This window comes from Ranitomeya variabilis, chromosome 5 (assembly GCF_051348905.1).
Source record: "Ranitomeya variabilis isolate aRanVar5 chromosome 5, aRanVar5.hap1, whole genome shotgun sequence".
NCBI classification, from domain to species: domain Eukaryota; kingdom Metazoa; phylum Chordata; class Amphibia; order Anura; family Dendrobatidae; genus Ranitomeya; species Ranitomeya variabilis.
The window spans coordinates 421,844,286-421,860,403 of NC_135236.1; the positions used below are offsets into that span (position 1 = coordinate 421,844,286).

At 44.5% G+C, this 16,118-nt stretch overlaps 1 protein-coding gene across 4 annotated transcripts in view; it reads right to left on the minus strand.

Moving 5' to 3' along the window:
* The window catches only part of CPSF6 (cleavage and polyadenylation specific factor 6), a 77,477-nt gene extending 61,717 nt beyond the window's left edge, over window positions 1-15,760 (minus strand). For 2 of the 4 annotated variants that reach the window (XM_077265248.1, XM_077265247.1), the window contains exon 1: window positions 15,602-15,760. In XM_077265248.1, coding sequence (XP_077121363.1) covers window positions 15,602-15,661 — 60 coding nt within the window. In that variant the 5' untranslated portion in view covers window positions 15,662-15,760. The remainder of the gene's footprint in view (window positions 1-15,601) is intronic. The other 2 variants (XM_077265246.1, XM_077265245.1) reach the window with 1 other exon arrangement.
* Window positions 15,761-16,118: the final 358 nt, after the last annotated feature.

Consider the following 16,118-nt stretch of genomic DNA (forward strand, 5'->3'; position numbering starts at 1 on the left):
GTTTTAAGCCAAATAAAGGTCCCCTTGGAGCTGAGCCACAGATTGATCAAGGAGTTTACATCTGACTGTGTCCGGTGTATTTCTTTAGTGCGCACATGATCAATATCCATTAGGCCAGGAGTAGGCAACTAGAGAATTGAACATTTTATTAATTGTTCAACCTAACACTGTATGTCTATATGTATGGAGCATGAATGTATGTATGTATGTATGTATGTATGTATGTATGTATGTATGTATGTATGTATGGAGCATGAATGTATGTATGGAGCATGAATGTATGTATGGAGCATGAATGTATGTATGGAGCATGAATGTATGTATGGAGCATGAATGTATGTATGTATGTATGTATGTATGTATGTATGTATGTATGTATGTATGGAGCATGAATGTATGTATGTATGTATGTATGTATGTATGTATGGAGCATGAATGTATGTATGTATGTATGTATGTATGTATGGAGCATGAATGTATGTATGTATGTAGCATGAATGTATGTATGTATGTATGGAGCATGAATGTATGTATGTATGTATGGAGCATGAATGTATGTATGTATGGAGCATGAATGTATGTATGTATGGAGCATGAATGTATGTATGTATGGAGCATGAATGTATGTATGTATGGAGCATGAATGTATGTATGTATGTATGTATGTATGGAGCATGAATGTATGTATGTATGTATGTATGTATGGAGCATGAATGTATGTATGTATGTATGTATGTATGTATGTAGCATGAATGTATGTATGTATGTATGTATGTATGTATGGAGCATGAATGTATGTATGTATGTATGTATGTATGTATGGAGCATGAATGTATGTATGTAGCATGAATGTATGTATGTATGTATGTATGTATGGAGCATGAATGTATGTATGTATGTATGGAGCATGAATGTATGTATGTATGTATGGAGCATGAATGTATGTATGTATGGAGCATGAATGTATGTATGTATGGAGCATGAATGTATGTATGTATGGAGCATGAATGTATGTATGTATGGAGCATGAATGTATGTATGTATGGAGCATGAATGTATGTATGTATGTAGCATGAATGTATGTATGTATGTATGTATGGAGCATGAATGTATGTATGGAGCATGAATGTATGTATGTATGTATGGAGCATGAATGTATGTATGTATGGAGCATGAATGTATGGAGCATGAATGTATGTATGTATGGAGCATGAATGTATGTATGTATGGAGCATGAATGTATGTATGTATGGAGCATGAATGTATGTATGTATGTATGTATGTATGGAGCATGAATGTATGTATGTAGCATGAATGTATGTATGTATGTATGGAGCATGAATGTATGTATGTAGCATGAATGTATGTATGGAGCATGAATGTATGTACGGAGCATGAATGTATGTATGTATGTATGCATGCATGTACGGAGCATGTATGTATGTATGTATGCATGTACAGAGCATGTACGTATGTATGCATGCACGTACGTACGGAGCACTACGGAGCACGTACGGAGCACGTACGGAGCATTTTTTTTTATATTCAACACATTAGCCGGATGATGGGACTACTACTGTCCCATCATTGGCTAATGTGTCAATCACTGTTAGTGTAGCAGGCATCGTCCGATGGGACTTGTAGTCCCATCGGACGATGCCTGCACAGACACAAAGACCCCCGGCAGGCCGTACAGACCCCGGAGACGCCGTACAGACCCCCCCCGGAGAGGCTGTACAGACCCCCCGGAGAGGCTGTACAGACCCCCCCGGAGAGGCTGTACAGATCACCCACGGTCCCGGAGAGGCCGCACAGACAGCCACGACCAACCAACGACAGGCACAGTCCGGCGGAAAAATGGCCGCTCCTTCCTCCCCGCAGTCAGTGCCCGCTACATACTCCCCTCCAGTCAGCGCTCACACAGGGTTAATGCCGGCGGTAACGGACCACGTTATGCCGTGTTTAACGCACTCCGTAACCGCTGCTATTAACCCTGTGTGTCCCCAACTTTTTACTATTGATGCTGCCTATGTGACATCAATAGTAAAAAAAATGTAATGTTAAAAATAATAAAAAAAACCTGCTATGCTTACCCTCCGTCGTCGTGTCCTCTCCTCGGCAGTGCAAGCGGCAGGCTCCAGTGCCAAGGATGGTATGCGAGAAGGACCTTCCATGACGTCACGGTCATGTGACCGCGACGTCATCACAGGTCCTGCGCGCATCCAGCCCTGGGACAGGAAGCTGCCGCGTGCACTGCACACAGGCGACAGGACTACAAGGGCTCCCTCGGAAGGTGAGTATATGTTTATTTTTTATTTTAACTTTTTTAACCTGTTACTGTCTGGGCAATATACTATGTGGGCTGGGCAATATACTACGTGGGCTGGGCAATATACTACGTGGCTGGGCAATATACTACGTGGCTGGGCAATATACTACGTGGCTGGGCAATATACTACGTGGCTGGGCAATATACTACGTGGCTGGGCAATATACTACGTGGGCTGGGCAATATACTACGTGGGCTGGGCAATATACTACGTGGGCTGGGCAATATACTACGTGGGCTGGGCAATATACTACGTGGGCTGGGCAATATACTACGTGGGCTGGGCAATATACTACGTGGGCTGGGCAATATACTACGTGGGCTGGGCAATATACTACGTGGGCTGGGCAATATACTACGTGGCTGGGCAATATACTACGTGGGCTGTGCAATATACTACGTGGACATGCATATTCTAGAATACCCGATGTGTTAGAATCGGGCCACCATCTAGTACCATATATGTATATAAGCCATGGATGAGGCCACAGTAAAGTGTATCTTTATTTGGGACAAAAGGTAACTCACAGGTCATTGCAGATGATGATGATGAACATACAATTTGTCATTCCTCCTACACAGTCACATACCAGGGAGGAAGCCACTCAAGCCAGTGTAAAGGTACCGTCACACTCAGCGACGCTGCAGCGATATAGACAACTAGCCGATCGCTGCAGCGTCGCTGTTTAGGTCGCTGGGGAGCTGTCACACAGACAGCTCTCTCCAGCGACCAACGATCAGGGGAACGACTTCGGCATCGTTGAAACTGTCTTCAACGATGCCGAAGTCCCCCTGCAGCACCTGGGTAACCAGGGTAAACATCCGGTTACTAAGTGCAGGGCCGCGCTTAGTAACCCGATATTTACCCTGGTTACCAATGTAAAAGTAAAAAAAAAAAAAAACAGTACATGCTCACCTTCTGATGTCTGTCACGCCCCCCGGCGTCCGCGCTGCTGCTCAGAACTTCCTTCACTGAATGTGTCAGGGCCGGCAGAGCACAGCGGTGACGTCACCGCTGTGCTCGGCTTTATGGCCGGCACTGACACATTCAGTGCAGGAAGCTCTGAGCAGCAGCGCGGACGCCGGGGGACATGACAGACATCAGAAGGTGAGTATGTACTGGTTTTTTTTTTTTACTTTTACATTGGTAACCAGGGTAAATATCGGGTTACTAAGCGCGGCCCTGCACTTAGTAACCCGATATTTACCCTGGTTACCATTGTAAAACATTGCTGGCATCGTTGCTTTTGCTGTCAAACACGACGATACACACCGACCTAACGACGAAATAAGGTGCTGGCCTTCTAGCTCCGACCAACGATATCACAGCGGGATCCAGATCGCTGCTGCGTGTCAAACACAACGATATCGCTATCCAGGACGCTGCAACGTCACGGATCGTTGTCGTTCTCGTTGGAAAGTTGTTCAGTGTGAAGGTACCTTAATATTGCGCCTTTCTTTGGGTCACATGGTAACTCTGCCAGGCCCAGACAAGAAAGAAAAAAAAAAGAAAAAAAAGACACGGCTCACTCACGCTGCAGAGCCGACTCCTTTCATTCACAGCAGGGAGCCGGCTCTTTGTATTGGCTCGTTCACGAAAGACACATCACTAACACACACAACACTTCTATCTTCCTCCAGTCCACCATGCTGCTGAGCCCACTCTCTTCTGCTCTTCTGTAAACTCTACAGCTGTGTTTCTGATGCAGTAACTGCTGGTGATAGCAGATCACAGGGCAGTCACACACAAAATGGCTCTGCCCTGTGATGCTGCTCTTCATTCTGCCCCAGGGATATTAGACCACCGAAAAGGGGAGGGAAATGGTGATGTCAGCAGGTACTGCCCCAATTTTCCAGCTAACAGTAAAGCTGGTAAGTCTCACTATAGCTGCTTGCGGTCTAAAACGGAAAATGCTCCCCCTAGTGGTAAATATATATATTTGTAATAAAATCTAATATATAAAGCTGAATGTGTGTATGTATGTGTGTGTGATGTATGTGTGTGTGATGTATGTGTGTGTGATGTATGTGTGTGTGTGTGTGTGTGTGTGTGTGTGTGTGTGTGTGTGTGTGTGTGTGTGTGTGTGTGTGTGTGTGTGTGTGTGTGTGTGTGTGTGTGTGTGTGTGTGTGTGTGTGTATGTATGTCCGGGATTGGCATCTGAACCGTCGCAGCTACAGCCACAAAATTTTGCAGTCACACATCTGGACCCCGAGAGCGTCATAGGCTATGTTGTGAGGCGAAATTTTAACCCCGCGCGTTCCAATTCACCAAACAATTTTGCCCCTATCTACATAATGGGGAAAAAATGAAAGGAAAAGTGTTGGAGGCAAATTAACAGCTGCCAGATGTGAACAAGGGGGACTTAAAGAATGAGAGCGATGGCGCCAAAGAGTATATACTGTACAGTTGCTAAGGTGGGGCCCCGACATGGGATAATCACCACACCACCACGGGGATATGAACACACACACAAAATGCGCCACACACTACCACGTGCTCGAACACATATCACCCTCAGCACACATTTCACCACACATACACCAACCTCGCCACATAAAAGTCGAAACACAAAAGTCGCCTCTCAAAACTCGCCACGCGCAAAACTCTCCACATGCAAAACTCGCCACACGTGCAAAACTCACCTCATGGAAAACTCGCCACACGCAAAACTTGCACACGCAGAAAAATTGCCACATGCACAAAAGTTGCAACACATGCAAAAGTTGCCTCACACAAAACTTGCACATACTCAAAAGGCACCACACAAAACTCGCCACGCGCAAAACTCGCCATGCGCAAAACTTGCTGCACACAACTTGCTACACTAACCTGTCACATGCGACTCGACACACAAAAAGTTGCTACACGCATGTCGCCACACGCAACTCAACACACACAACTTGACACACGAAACTCGCCCTAAAACACACACAAGTCTGGTATTATCCTTCAAAAATAAAAATCTGATTAATAAGCAGACAAACTACAAGAGCAACAAATGTACCATATAGGAATCCGGCAGCTGTCAGTCACATGACCAGTCTATTATGTGTATGTGTGAGCTAATATATACTGCCAGGGGGTGGGCTTACTGTTGGCTGGGGATTTATCAGGCTGCCAATTTAGCTTACAAATACTGTGGTAAAAATACTGACCAAATAACGTGTGAACGAGGGCTAATACAGGAGGAGATGACATACAGATATATACTATATACAGGAGGAGATGACACACAGGTATATACTATTTACAGGGGAGATGACACACAGGTATATACTATATACAGGAGGAGATGACACACAGATATATACTATATACAGGAGAGATGACACAGGTATATACTATATAGAGGAGGAGATGACATACAGGTACATACTACATACAGGAGGAGATGACACACAGGTATATACTATATACAGGAGCAGATTACCTACAGGTATATAGTATATACAGGAGGAGATGACATACAGGTATATGCTATGTATAGGAGGAGATGACATACAGGTATATACTATATACAGGAGGAGATGACACACATATATACTATATATAGGTGAGATGACACACAGGTATATACTATATACAGGAGATTACATACAGGTATATCTAATATATAAAGCTGAATGTGTGTATGTATGTATGTTTGTGTATATGTCCGGGATTGGCATCTGCACCGTCGCAGCTACAGCCACAAAATTTTGCACAGTCACACGTCTGGACCCCGAGAGCGTCATAGGCTATGTTGTGAGGTGAAATTTTAACCCCGCGCGTTCCAATTCACCAAACAATTTTGCCCCTATCTACATAATGAGGAAAAAGTGAAGGGAAAAGTGTTGGGAGGAAAATTGACAGCTGCCAGATGTGAACAATGGGGACTTAAAGAATGAGAGCGATGGCGCCAAAGAGTATATACCGTACAGTTGCTAAGGTGGGGCCCCGACATGGGATACTCACCACACACGGGGATATGAACACAAACACAAAATGCGACACACACTACCACGTGCTTGAACACATATACGACCCTCAGCACACATTTCACCACACACACACCAACCTCGCCACATAAAAGTCGAAACACAAAAGTCACCGCGCAAAACTCGCTACATGCAAAACTCGCCATATGCAAAACTAGGCTCACGCAAAACTCGCCACACGTGCAAAACTCACCTCATGGAAAACTCACCTCATGCAAAACTTGCACACACAGAAAAATTGCCACATGTACAAAAGTTGCAACACATGCTAAAGTTGCCTCACACAAAACTTGCACATACTCAAAATGCACCACACAAAACTCGCCACGCGCAAAACTCGCCATGCACAAATCTTGCAGCACACAACTTGCTACACTAACCTGTCACATGCGACTCGACACAAAATGTTGCTACACGCATGTCACCACACAAAACTCATCTCACAAAAGTCGCTACATGCATGTTGCCACACGCAACTAAACACACACAACTTGACACATGAAACTCGCCCTAAAACACACACAAGTCTGGTATTATCCTTCAAAAATAAAAATCTGATTTAATAAGCTGACAATCTACAAGAGCAACAAATGTACCATATAGGAAATACGGCAGCTGTCAGTCACATGACCTGTCTATTATGTGTATGTGTGAGCTAATATATACTGCCAGGGGGTGGGCTTCCTGTTGGCTGGGGATTTATCAGGCTGCCAATAGCAATCAATCACAGCTCAGCTTCTATTTTGCTACAGTTAATTAATCTGAGCTCTGATTGGTTAATATACCGGTAGGCAACAAAGACATTCTCAGTATAACAAAGCTAATATATGTTGTGAAATGCTTCTATTAGCTTAGTTTTTGCCTTTTAATAATTACATTTCTATCTATTTGTTTTGTGGTTTTTGCGTGCAGAATAAATTTTTGTTAACACATTCTATTTTGCTAACAGCAGTCATTAACCCGGGCGAAGCCGGGTAGTACAGCTAGTATATAATATTTTTCATACAGAAATGTTTGCAAACAGTGCAAACATTGCATTAGTACTCTCCAAGGATTGTATCTACAACTGGATTTCCAAAGGAACAACTGGAATAAAAATGACTAAAAAAAAGGCAGATTCAATAAAAAAAAAAAAAAAATTCTGCATAGTTCACAATTTCTACTGTCAATGGAAAAATCTGCAGTAACATCAACTGCAAGAAAGGCATGCACCTTTTAAGCTCTTAGCAAATGTATCTTTATGTCGTCCTAGGGCAGATAGTTTCAGTCTCACTGCTCTTAGGCTGTGTGTACACGTAGCAGATTTTTAGCGTTTTTTTCGCGGTTTTTCGCTATAAAAATGCTATAAAACCGCGAAAAAAACGCTCACATTAAGCATCCTATTTAATAGAATGCAATCCGCATTTTTTGTGCACATGCTGTGTCGTTTTCCTGAGCGGAATCACATTCCAGAAAAAAATGCAGCATGTTCATTAAATTTGCGGAATCGCGGGGATTCCGCACACCTAGGAATGCATTGATCTGCTTACTTCCCGCATGGGGCTATGCCCACCATGCGGGAAATAAGCAGATCATGTGCGGTTGGGTACCCAGGGTGGAGGAGAGGAGACTCTCCTCCACGGACTGGGCACTATGTAATTAGTAAAAAAAATAAAAATAAATAAAATTAAAAATCGTGATATACTCACCTTCGATGGCCCCCGGAGTCTTCCCGCCTCTCAGCGGTGCATGCGGCCGCTTCCGTTCCTATAGATGCTGTGTGTGAAGGACCTGCGAAGGTCCTTCACACACAGCATCTATAGGAACGGAAGCCGCTGAGATCGGCTGTCTGCGGAAGGTGAGAATAACGATTTTTTTTTAATTTTTATATTATTTTTAACATTCTGCTGCATAGGCTGCATCAATAGTAAAAAGTTGGTCACACTTGTCAAGCACTATGTTTGACAAGTGTGACCAACCTGTCAATCAGTTTTCCAAGCGATGCTAGAGATCGCTTGGAAAACGCTAGCATTCTGCAAGCTAATTATGCTTGCAAAACGCTAGTTTTTAGCGGGAATATGCATGCCAATTCCGCATGCGCTATACCCGCGGCAAGAGCTGCAGAATTGCCGCGGAAATTTCCGCGGCAATTCTGCAACGTGTGCACTTAGCCTTACAGTCAAGAATCTCCCTTTTTGCTGGTGTCAAGACACTCTTGACCCTAAGGCTGCTTTCACACTAGCGTCGGTACGGGCCCGTCGCAGTGCGTCGGGCCGACGCATGCTGTGAAAGAAATGCCCGACGTGGGCAGCAGAAGCAGTCTACCGAACGCTTCCGCTGCCCCATTGTAAGGTCCGGGGAGGAGCGGGCGGAGTTTCGGCTGCGCATGCGCGGTCAAAAATGGTGGACGTTGCGCAAAAAAAGTTACATGTAACTTTTTTGTGCCGACGGTCCGCCAAAACACGACGCAACCGTCGCACGACGTTTGCGACATGTGGCAATACGTTGGTAATGTTAGTCTATGGGGAAAAATGCTGCCTGCAGACAACTTTGCAGGATGCGTTTTTTCTCCTGAACGACACATTGCAACGTATTGCAAACGACGCTAGTGTGAAAGTAGCCTAAATGCATTGAATGCTTCCATTTATAGCTAGATCTGCTCATTTACTGACACTATCAGACTGTCTAAACGTAAGTGACCACCAGAAAAATCTGTCAATCTTCTACAGTAAATGCTAGGGAGTTACCATGTTAACATGACACCAATTTACATAAATCGATAAGGTGCCAGAAAACAGATAAAAAAAAGCTATGAAATTACAGCTTCTTCATAGCCCAGAGCTGCATTCAAAATTCTGCACATTTCTATTAAAACATTATCAAATTGAGGGTATGTGCACACATTGTGGATTTTGCTGCGGATTGGCCGCTGCGGATTCGCAGCAGTTTTCCATGAGTTTACAGTACCATGTAAACCTATGGAAAACAAGTGCAGTGCACATGCTGCGGAAAAAAACGCGCGAAAACGCTGCGTTGTTTATTCCGCAGCATGTCAATTCTTTGTGCGGATTCCGTAGCGGTTTACACCTGCTCCAAAATAGGAATCCGCAGGTGTAAAACCGCAGGTTGAATCCGCACAAAAACGCGGTAATTCCACAGTAAATCCACAGTGCCGATTTACCAAAATCAGTGCGGAAAAATCAGCACACCTTTCCGCAACGTGCGCGCATACCCTAAATGTGACATTATTTTTTTTTCTCCAAGTATATGTATATAACACTTTGGGCAAAAAAATTACAGAAAAAGATCCACTTCCAACAGGTGGCGCTATAGAGTTAAGTCCTCTTCTTCTCAGAAGAGGCAATTTGCATATTATATTTCCCAAGGAGCATTGCATGGCGAATAAGCCTCCTTACCTTGACAAGCCAGAGATGGTATGTCACTCTCCATAAGGAGAAACGATACCCCTTAGACCCCAGTCCAGAGCCTCTCACCTAGCCAAATCAGTTCTCATGCTTCGCACTGACGAGGGCCAACAGCCCGAAACACCGTGTCTGCGAATTGAGATACTGATTTGGCTTTTATCCTAAGTCATATTGCACGACTCGTTAAAGGGTTGATTGTGACTTGTAGGATCGCTACTTCCAACAGGTGGCGCTATAGAGTTAAGTCCTCTTCTTCTCAGAAGAGGCAATTTGCATATTATATTTCCCAAGGAGCATTGCATGGCGAATAAGCCTCCTTACCTTGACAAGCCAGAGATGGTATGTCACTCTCCATAAGGAGAAACGATACCCCTTAGACCCCAGTCCAGAGCCTCTCACCTAGCCAAATCAGTTCTCATGCTTCGCACTGACGAGGGCCAACAGCCCGAAACACCGTGTCTGCGAATTGAGATACTGATTTGGCTTTTATCCTAAGTCATATTGCACGACTCGTTAAAGGGTTGATTGTGACTTGTAGGATCGCTACTTCCAACAGGTGGCGCTATAGAGTTAAGTCCTCTTCTTCTCAGAAGAGGCAATTTGCATGCCACTTAATATAAAAATTCATAATACAGAGAGAATGTATTAACCCCTTTCTGACCTCGGACGGGATAGTACGTCCAAGGTCAGATCCCCTGCTTTGATGCGGGCTCCGGCGGAGAGCCCGCATCAAAGCTGGGACATGTCAGCTGTTTGAACAGCTGACATGTGCCCGCAATAGCGGAGGGTGGAATCGCGATTCACCCGCCGCTATTAAATAGTTAAATGCCACTGTAAAACGCTGACAGCGGCATTTAACTAGCGCATCCAGCCAGAAATGCGCTTGTCGCTGACAACCAGAGGTCTCCTTGAGCCCTCTATGGGTGTTGATGCCAAATTGCTATGAGTGCTACCCTGTTGTAATTCTGCTGCATAGGGGTGATCTGTGCATCACCTCTATGTAGCAGAGCCGATCGAGTTATGCCAGCTTCTAGCCTCCCATGCAGGCTATTGAAACATGGCAAAAGTAAAAAAAAAAAAAAAGTTTAAAAAAAAAGTAGTAAAAAAAAAAAAAATCAAACATACAAATATTTGGTATCGCCGCGTTCAGAATCGCCCGATTAATCAACAAAAAAAAAATGATTAACCTGATCGCTAAACGGCATAACAAAAAGAAAAAAAAAAAAAATTGAAACACCAGAAATACGTTTGTTTTGGTCGCCGCGACATTGCATTAAAATGCATTAACAGGTGATCAAAAGAACGTATCTGCACCAAAATGGTAACACTAAAAACGTCAGCTCGGCACACAAAAAATAAGCCCTCACCTGACCCCAGATCATGAAAAATGGAGATGCTACGGGTATCGGAAAATGGCGCAATTTTTGTTTGTTTTTATTAGCAAACATTTGAATTTTTTTCACCACATAGATAAAAAGTACCCTAGACATGTTTGGTGTCTATGAACTCGTAATAACCTGGAGAATCATAATGGCAGATCAGTTTTAGATTTTAGTGAACCTAGCAAAAAAGCCAAACAAAAAACAAGTGTGGAATTGCACTTTTTTTGCAATTTCACCACACTTGGAATTTTTTTCCCGTTTTCTAGTACACGACATGCTAAATCCAATGATGTCGTTCAAAAGTACAGCTCATCCCGCAAAAAATAAGCCCTCACATGGCAATATTGACGAATAAATAAATAAAGTTATGGCTCTGGGAAGGATGGGAGCGAAAAACGAAAACACGAATATACCCAGGGACATGAGGGGGTTAAAGAGGTTGATTTTTTTAATTAAAGGAGCAGCAATTAGTAATGTGTGTGCAGTGTCTTGCAATACTTCCTGCTCGCCATAAAGTGCCGTTTCCAGTAGCGCTCCAGCATCACCTGACCGTATTTTCAACCAGTGCTTTCTGTGCGGAACAGCGGTTACTTTTTCAATGCAAGTCAATGAGACTCAGAACAAGGCTCTCATTTTTAGTCTCACAAACATACATTAATAAAATATGAAAACTGTTCCCTGCTGCACATAGCGGACAGTGTGTGGTTTGGCAGGTCACAAATGCAGTCACGTGACACCGAAGAGGACCACCACTGGAAACAGCAGAATATGGGTACTGGTGCTTATTGAAAGACAATCTCGGCAGACATTACTATTAGTTAATAGTTTGTAAGATAAAAAAAGAAAGAAATACATATATGTTTGGATAAAATAATTTCTGCAATTAGCATCACTGCAGCCCTGACATAAAAAAAAATAACAGTGAAGTGATGCTAGCATTACAATCACCAGCCGCTGTCTTCAGCTCTTCCCCACGGTCCTGTGCCGCCAGCTTGTGAAAGCAACTTTTGTCTGACCAGAAGGCACGGGAGAGAATCACAATAAGGCGATGTACACACGTCCGGAATTGCCACAGAAATTTCCGCAACGGTGCTGCGGGAAAAACGCATGCGGAATTAACGCATGCGGAATTGGCATGCGTTTTCCCGATAAACACTAGCGTTTTGCAAGCGTAATTAGTTTGCAGAATGCTAGCATTTTCTAAGAGATCTGTAGCATTTCTTGGAAAACTGATCGACAGGTTGGTCACACTTGCCAAACATAGTGTTTGACAAGTGTGACCAACTTTTTACTATTGATGCTGCCTATGCAGCATCAATAGTAAAAAGATCTAATGTTAAACAAAATAAAAAGAAATTAAAAATCATGATATTCTCACCTTCCGGCGTCCCTTGCAGCCTTCCCGCTCCTCCCGTTCCCAATAATGCCTAGCGGCATTGACCCCAGATGACGTAGAGGTCTCGCGAGACCCACGTCATCACAGGTCATTGCCGCAAAGCATGACTGGGAACGGAAGCATCGCGAGGAGCGGGAAGGCTGCGGGGGACGGGGAAGGTGAGAATATCATGATTTATTATTTTAATTATTTTTTTTTTAACAATTATATGGTTCCCAGGGCCTGGAGGATAGTCCCCTCTCCTCCACCCTGGGTACCAACCGCACATGATCCGCTTACCGCATTTTCTGGTGTATAAGACGACTGGGCGTATAAGACGACCCCCAACTTTTCCATATAAAATTTGGAGTTTGGGATATACTCGCCGTATAAGACGGGGGTCATCTTATACGCCCAGTCATCTTATACGGCATGTGCGGCAGAGGTGTCAAACTGCATTCCTCGAGGGCCACCAACAGGTCATGTTTTCAGGATTTCCTTCGCATTCCACAAGGTGCTGGAATCATTCTGTGCAGGTGATTAAATTATCACCTGTGCAATACAAGGAAATCCTGAAAACATGACCTGTTGGCGGCCCTCGAGGAATGCAGTTTGACACCTCTGGTGTGCGGTGCGGATGGTTCCCAGGGTCTGGAGGAGAGGAGACTCTCCTTCAGGCCTTGGGATCCATAGTCATGTAAAAAAAGAATAAAAAATATGGGATATACTTACCCTCCAACGGCCCGCGGCTCTCAGCAGTGCAAGCGGCGGCCTTCGTTCCTAAGGATGCAATGAGCGAAGGACCTTCGATGACGTCGCGGTCACGTGACGTCATCGAAGGTCCTTCGATCAATGCATCCTTAGGAACGGAGGCCGCCGCTTGCACCGCTGAGAGCCGCGGGCCATCGGAGGGTAAGTATATCCCATATTTTTATTCTTTTTTTTTGCATTAATATGGATCCCAGGGCCTGAAGGAGAGTCTCCTCTCCTCCAGATCCTGGGAACCATACAGGACCGCTCCCTGCACACGCCGTACCCAGCGTATAAGACGACCCTGGACTTTTGAGATGATTTTCAGGGGTTAAAAAGTCATCTTATATGCCGGACAATACGGTACTTCCCGCATGGTGGGCAAAACCACATGTGGAAAGTAAGCAGATCAACGCATTCCTATGTGTGCGGAATCCCCGCGTTTCCGCATAAGGAATGAACATGCTGCGTTTTTTTTCCAGAATGCGTTTCCGCCGCGGAAAAAAATGCAACATGTGCACAAAAAAAAAAAAAGGCGGAATGCATTCTAATAATAGGTTGCTTAACGTATGCGTTTTTTCATGGTTTTATCGTGTTTTTATAGCGAAAAACCGCGAAAAATCCTGAACGTGTGCACATGTCACAGACAGAAGACGACTGGAGCGGCATCAACAGATGAATATGGCAGCTGGTGAGTATATTACTAGGGACAGGGAACTTACATTAGTAGAATCCCAACAACAAAGAAAAATTGTTCCAGCTTCTTCATAAAATTTGATACTTTAATCCAACATATTAAAATAGAAAAGGACACACTCCTGGGACAATGCCATAGCACATGTGAAGAGAGCTACGCGTTTCGACCTTGCGGTCTTTGTCACAGAGTTTTTTCGCGATAAAAACGCGAAAAAAACGCTAACATATGCCTCCTATTATTTACAGTGTATTCTGCATTTTTTGTGCAAAAGTTGCGATTTTTTTCCGCGAAAAAAAAAGCAACATGTTCATTAAAAATGCGGAATTGCGGGGATTCCGCACACCTAGGAGTCCATTGATCTGCTTACTTCCCGCACGGGGCTGTGCACACCATGCGGGAAGTAAGCAGATTATGTGCGGTTGGTACCCAGGGTGGAGGAGAGGAGACTCTCCTCCACGGACTGGGCACCATATAATTGGTCAAAAATAAAAGAATTAAAATAAAAAATAGTCCTATACTCACCTTCGATGTCCCCCGCAGTGTTCCCGCCTCACCGCTGCATGCTGCCGCTTCGGTTCCTATAGCTGGTGTGCGGGGAAGGACCTGTGATGACGTCACTGTCTTGTGATTGGTCGTGAGCGGTCATGTGACCGCTCACATGACCGCGACGTCATGGAAAGTCCTGCGCGCACACACCAGCTATAGGAAGAGGAACGGACGCCGCTGAGGAGATCGTCTGGGTGAGTATAAGCATTTTTTTTATTATTTTTAAACATTCTTTTACTATAGACGCTGCATAAGCAGCATCTATAGTAAAAAGTTGGTCACACTTGTCAAACACTATGTTTGACAAGTGTGACCAACCTGTCAGTCAGTTTTCCAAGCGATGCTACAGATCGCTTGGAAAACTTTAGCATTCTGCAAGCTAATTACGCTTGCAGAATGCTAAAAAAAACCGCGAAAAAAACGGAAAAAAAACGCAAAAAAAAAAATGCGGATTTCTTGCAGAAAATTTCCGGTTTTCTTCAGGAAGTTTCTGCAAGAAATCCGGACGTGTGCACATACCCTCAAGGTAAAAGAAAAATAATGCCGATGTTGTGCTTTAAAAGATTTGCACCCACTGCGTCCTATACCCAGTGTTTATCTGTCTTTTCCTGAGATCCTATCGGTAGTTAAATGTGCAGGGTAACAGAAGACCCTGTAAAAGCCAAAAAGTGCAACAAAAACGTAATGAAACCCAACTTCGAAAACTATTTTTAAACCTAAATACATGTATTTACAAAAAAAAAAAAAGTAATTGAGAGATGAACAACCACTTTAATTAAAATCAATAGGGTCCTAGACACACTCCATGGCCCTCTTACATGGGATTTCCAGTACTGTGGTAGTAAGAAGACAAACAGCTCCCGGGTGCAGCCCCGCATTGTTATTCCTGAGCCCGGCGGAGGGGCGGGGCTGGAGCGCAGGACGCGCGGCTGCTCACACATGCGGCCTGCTCCCACACGCGGCCTGCACAAAGGCCAGCAGCCACTGTCTGCACACGGCGCTCTACACTGCCACAAGCGAGCGCTCAGTCACAGACCGAAGCACGGCACGAACACCGTTCACAAAAGAGCCGCCCCGCACGCAGTTATCGCCCTGGCACACAATAGACGCGGGCGGAACGTCGTAAAAAGAGCTCGCACCTGGTTAAACTCCTCTCCTACGTCCGCATAAATATCTATGTGATCCACTCCGTCCGCCATCTTCCACCGCGAGCTGGGCGACTGTAGGGACTGAGGAGAGCCAAGCGGGAAAGCGTGCGTCACTTCCGGCTCAGGGACAGGACGTGCGTGGTTCGAAAGAAAGGAGGGGAGTAGTTTGAATTCAGAAATCTTTATTGAAAAGTCTCTACCCATAGTTGTCAGGATTCATAGGGTGCCATTTGTAAGAACAGTCAAGGCTGAGTGCACACACAATATATGTACAGAGTTCAGTAGCAGAATCCCCACCAAAGATGGAAGTTCTTAAATGAGTAGTCCACAGTCGCTCCGTGTAACTGCAGACTTGTGAGTCCTCCCCTCACGCTCCCCATGTGCTCTGAGGATTTGCCAGTGGCGACACCGAGAGGTCGTGTGACCACAAGTATGTGATATGCATATTCCGCCACCTTCCGACTAGACTGCCGCTGCCTCGTTCTATGCTACGAGGCTGAAGTTGGTT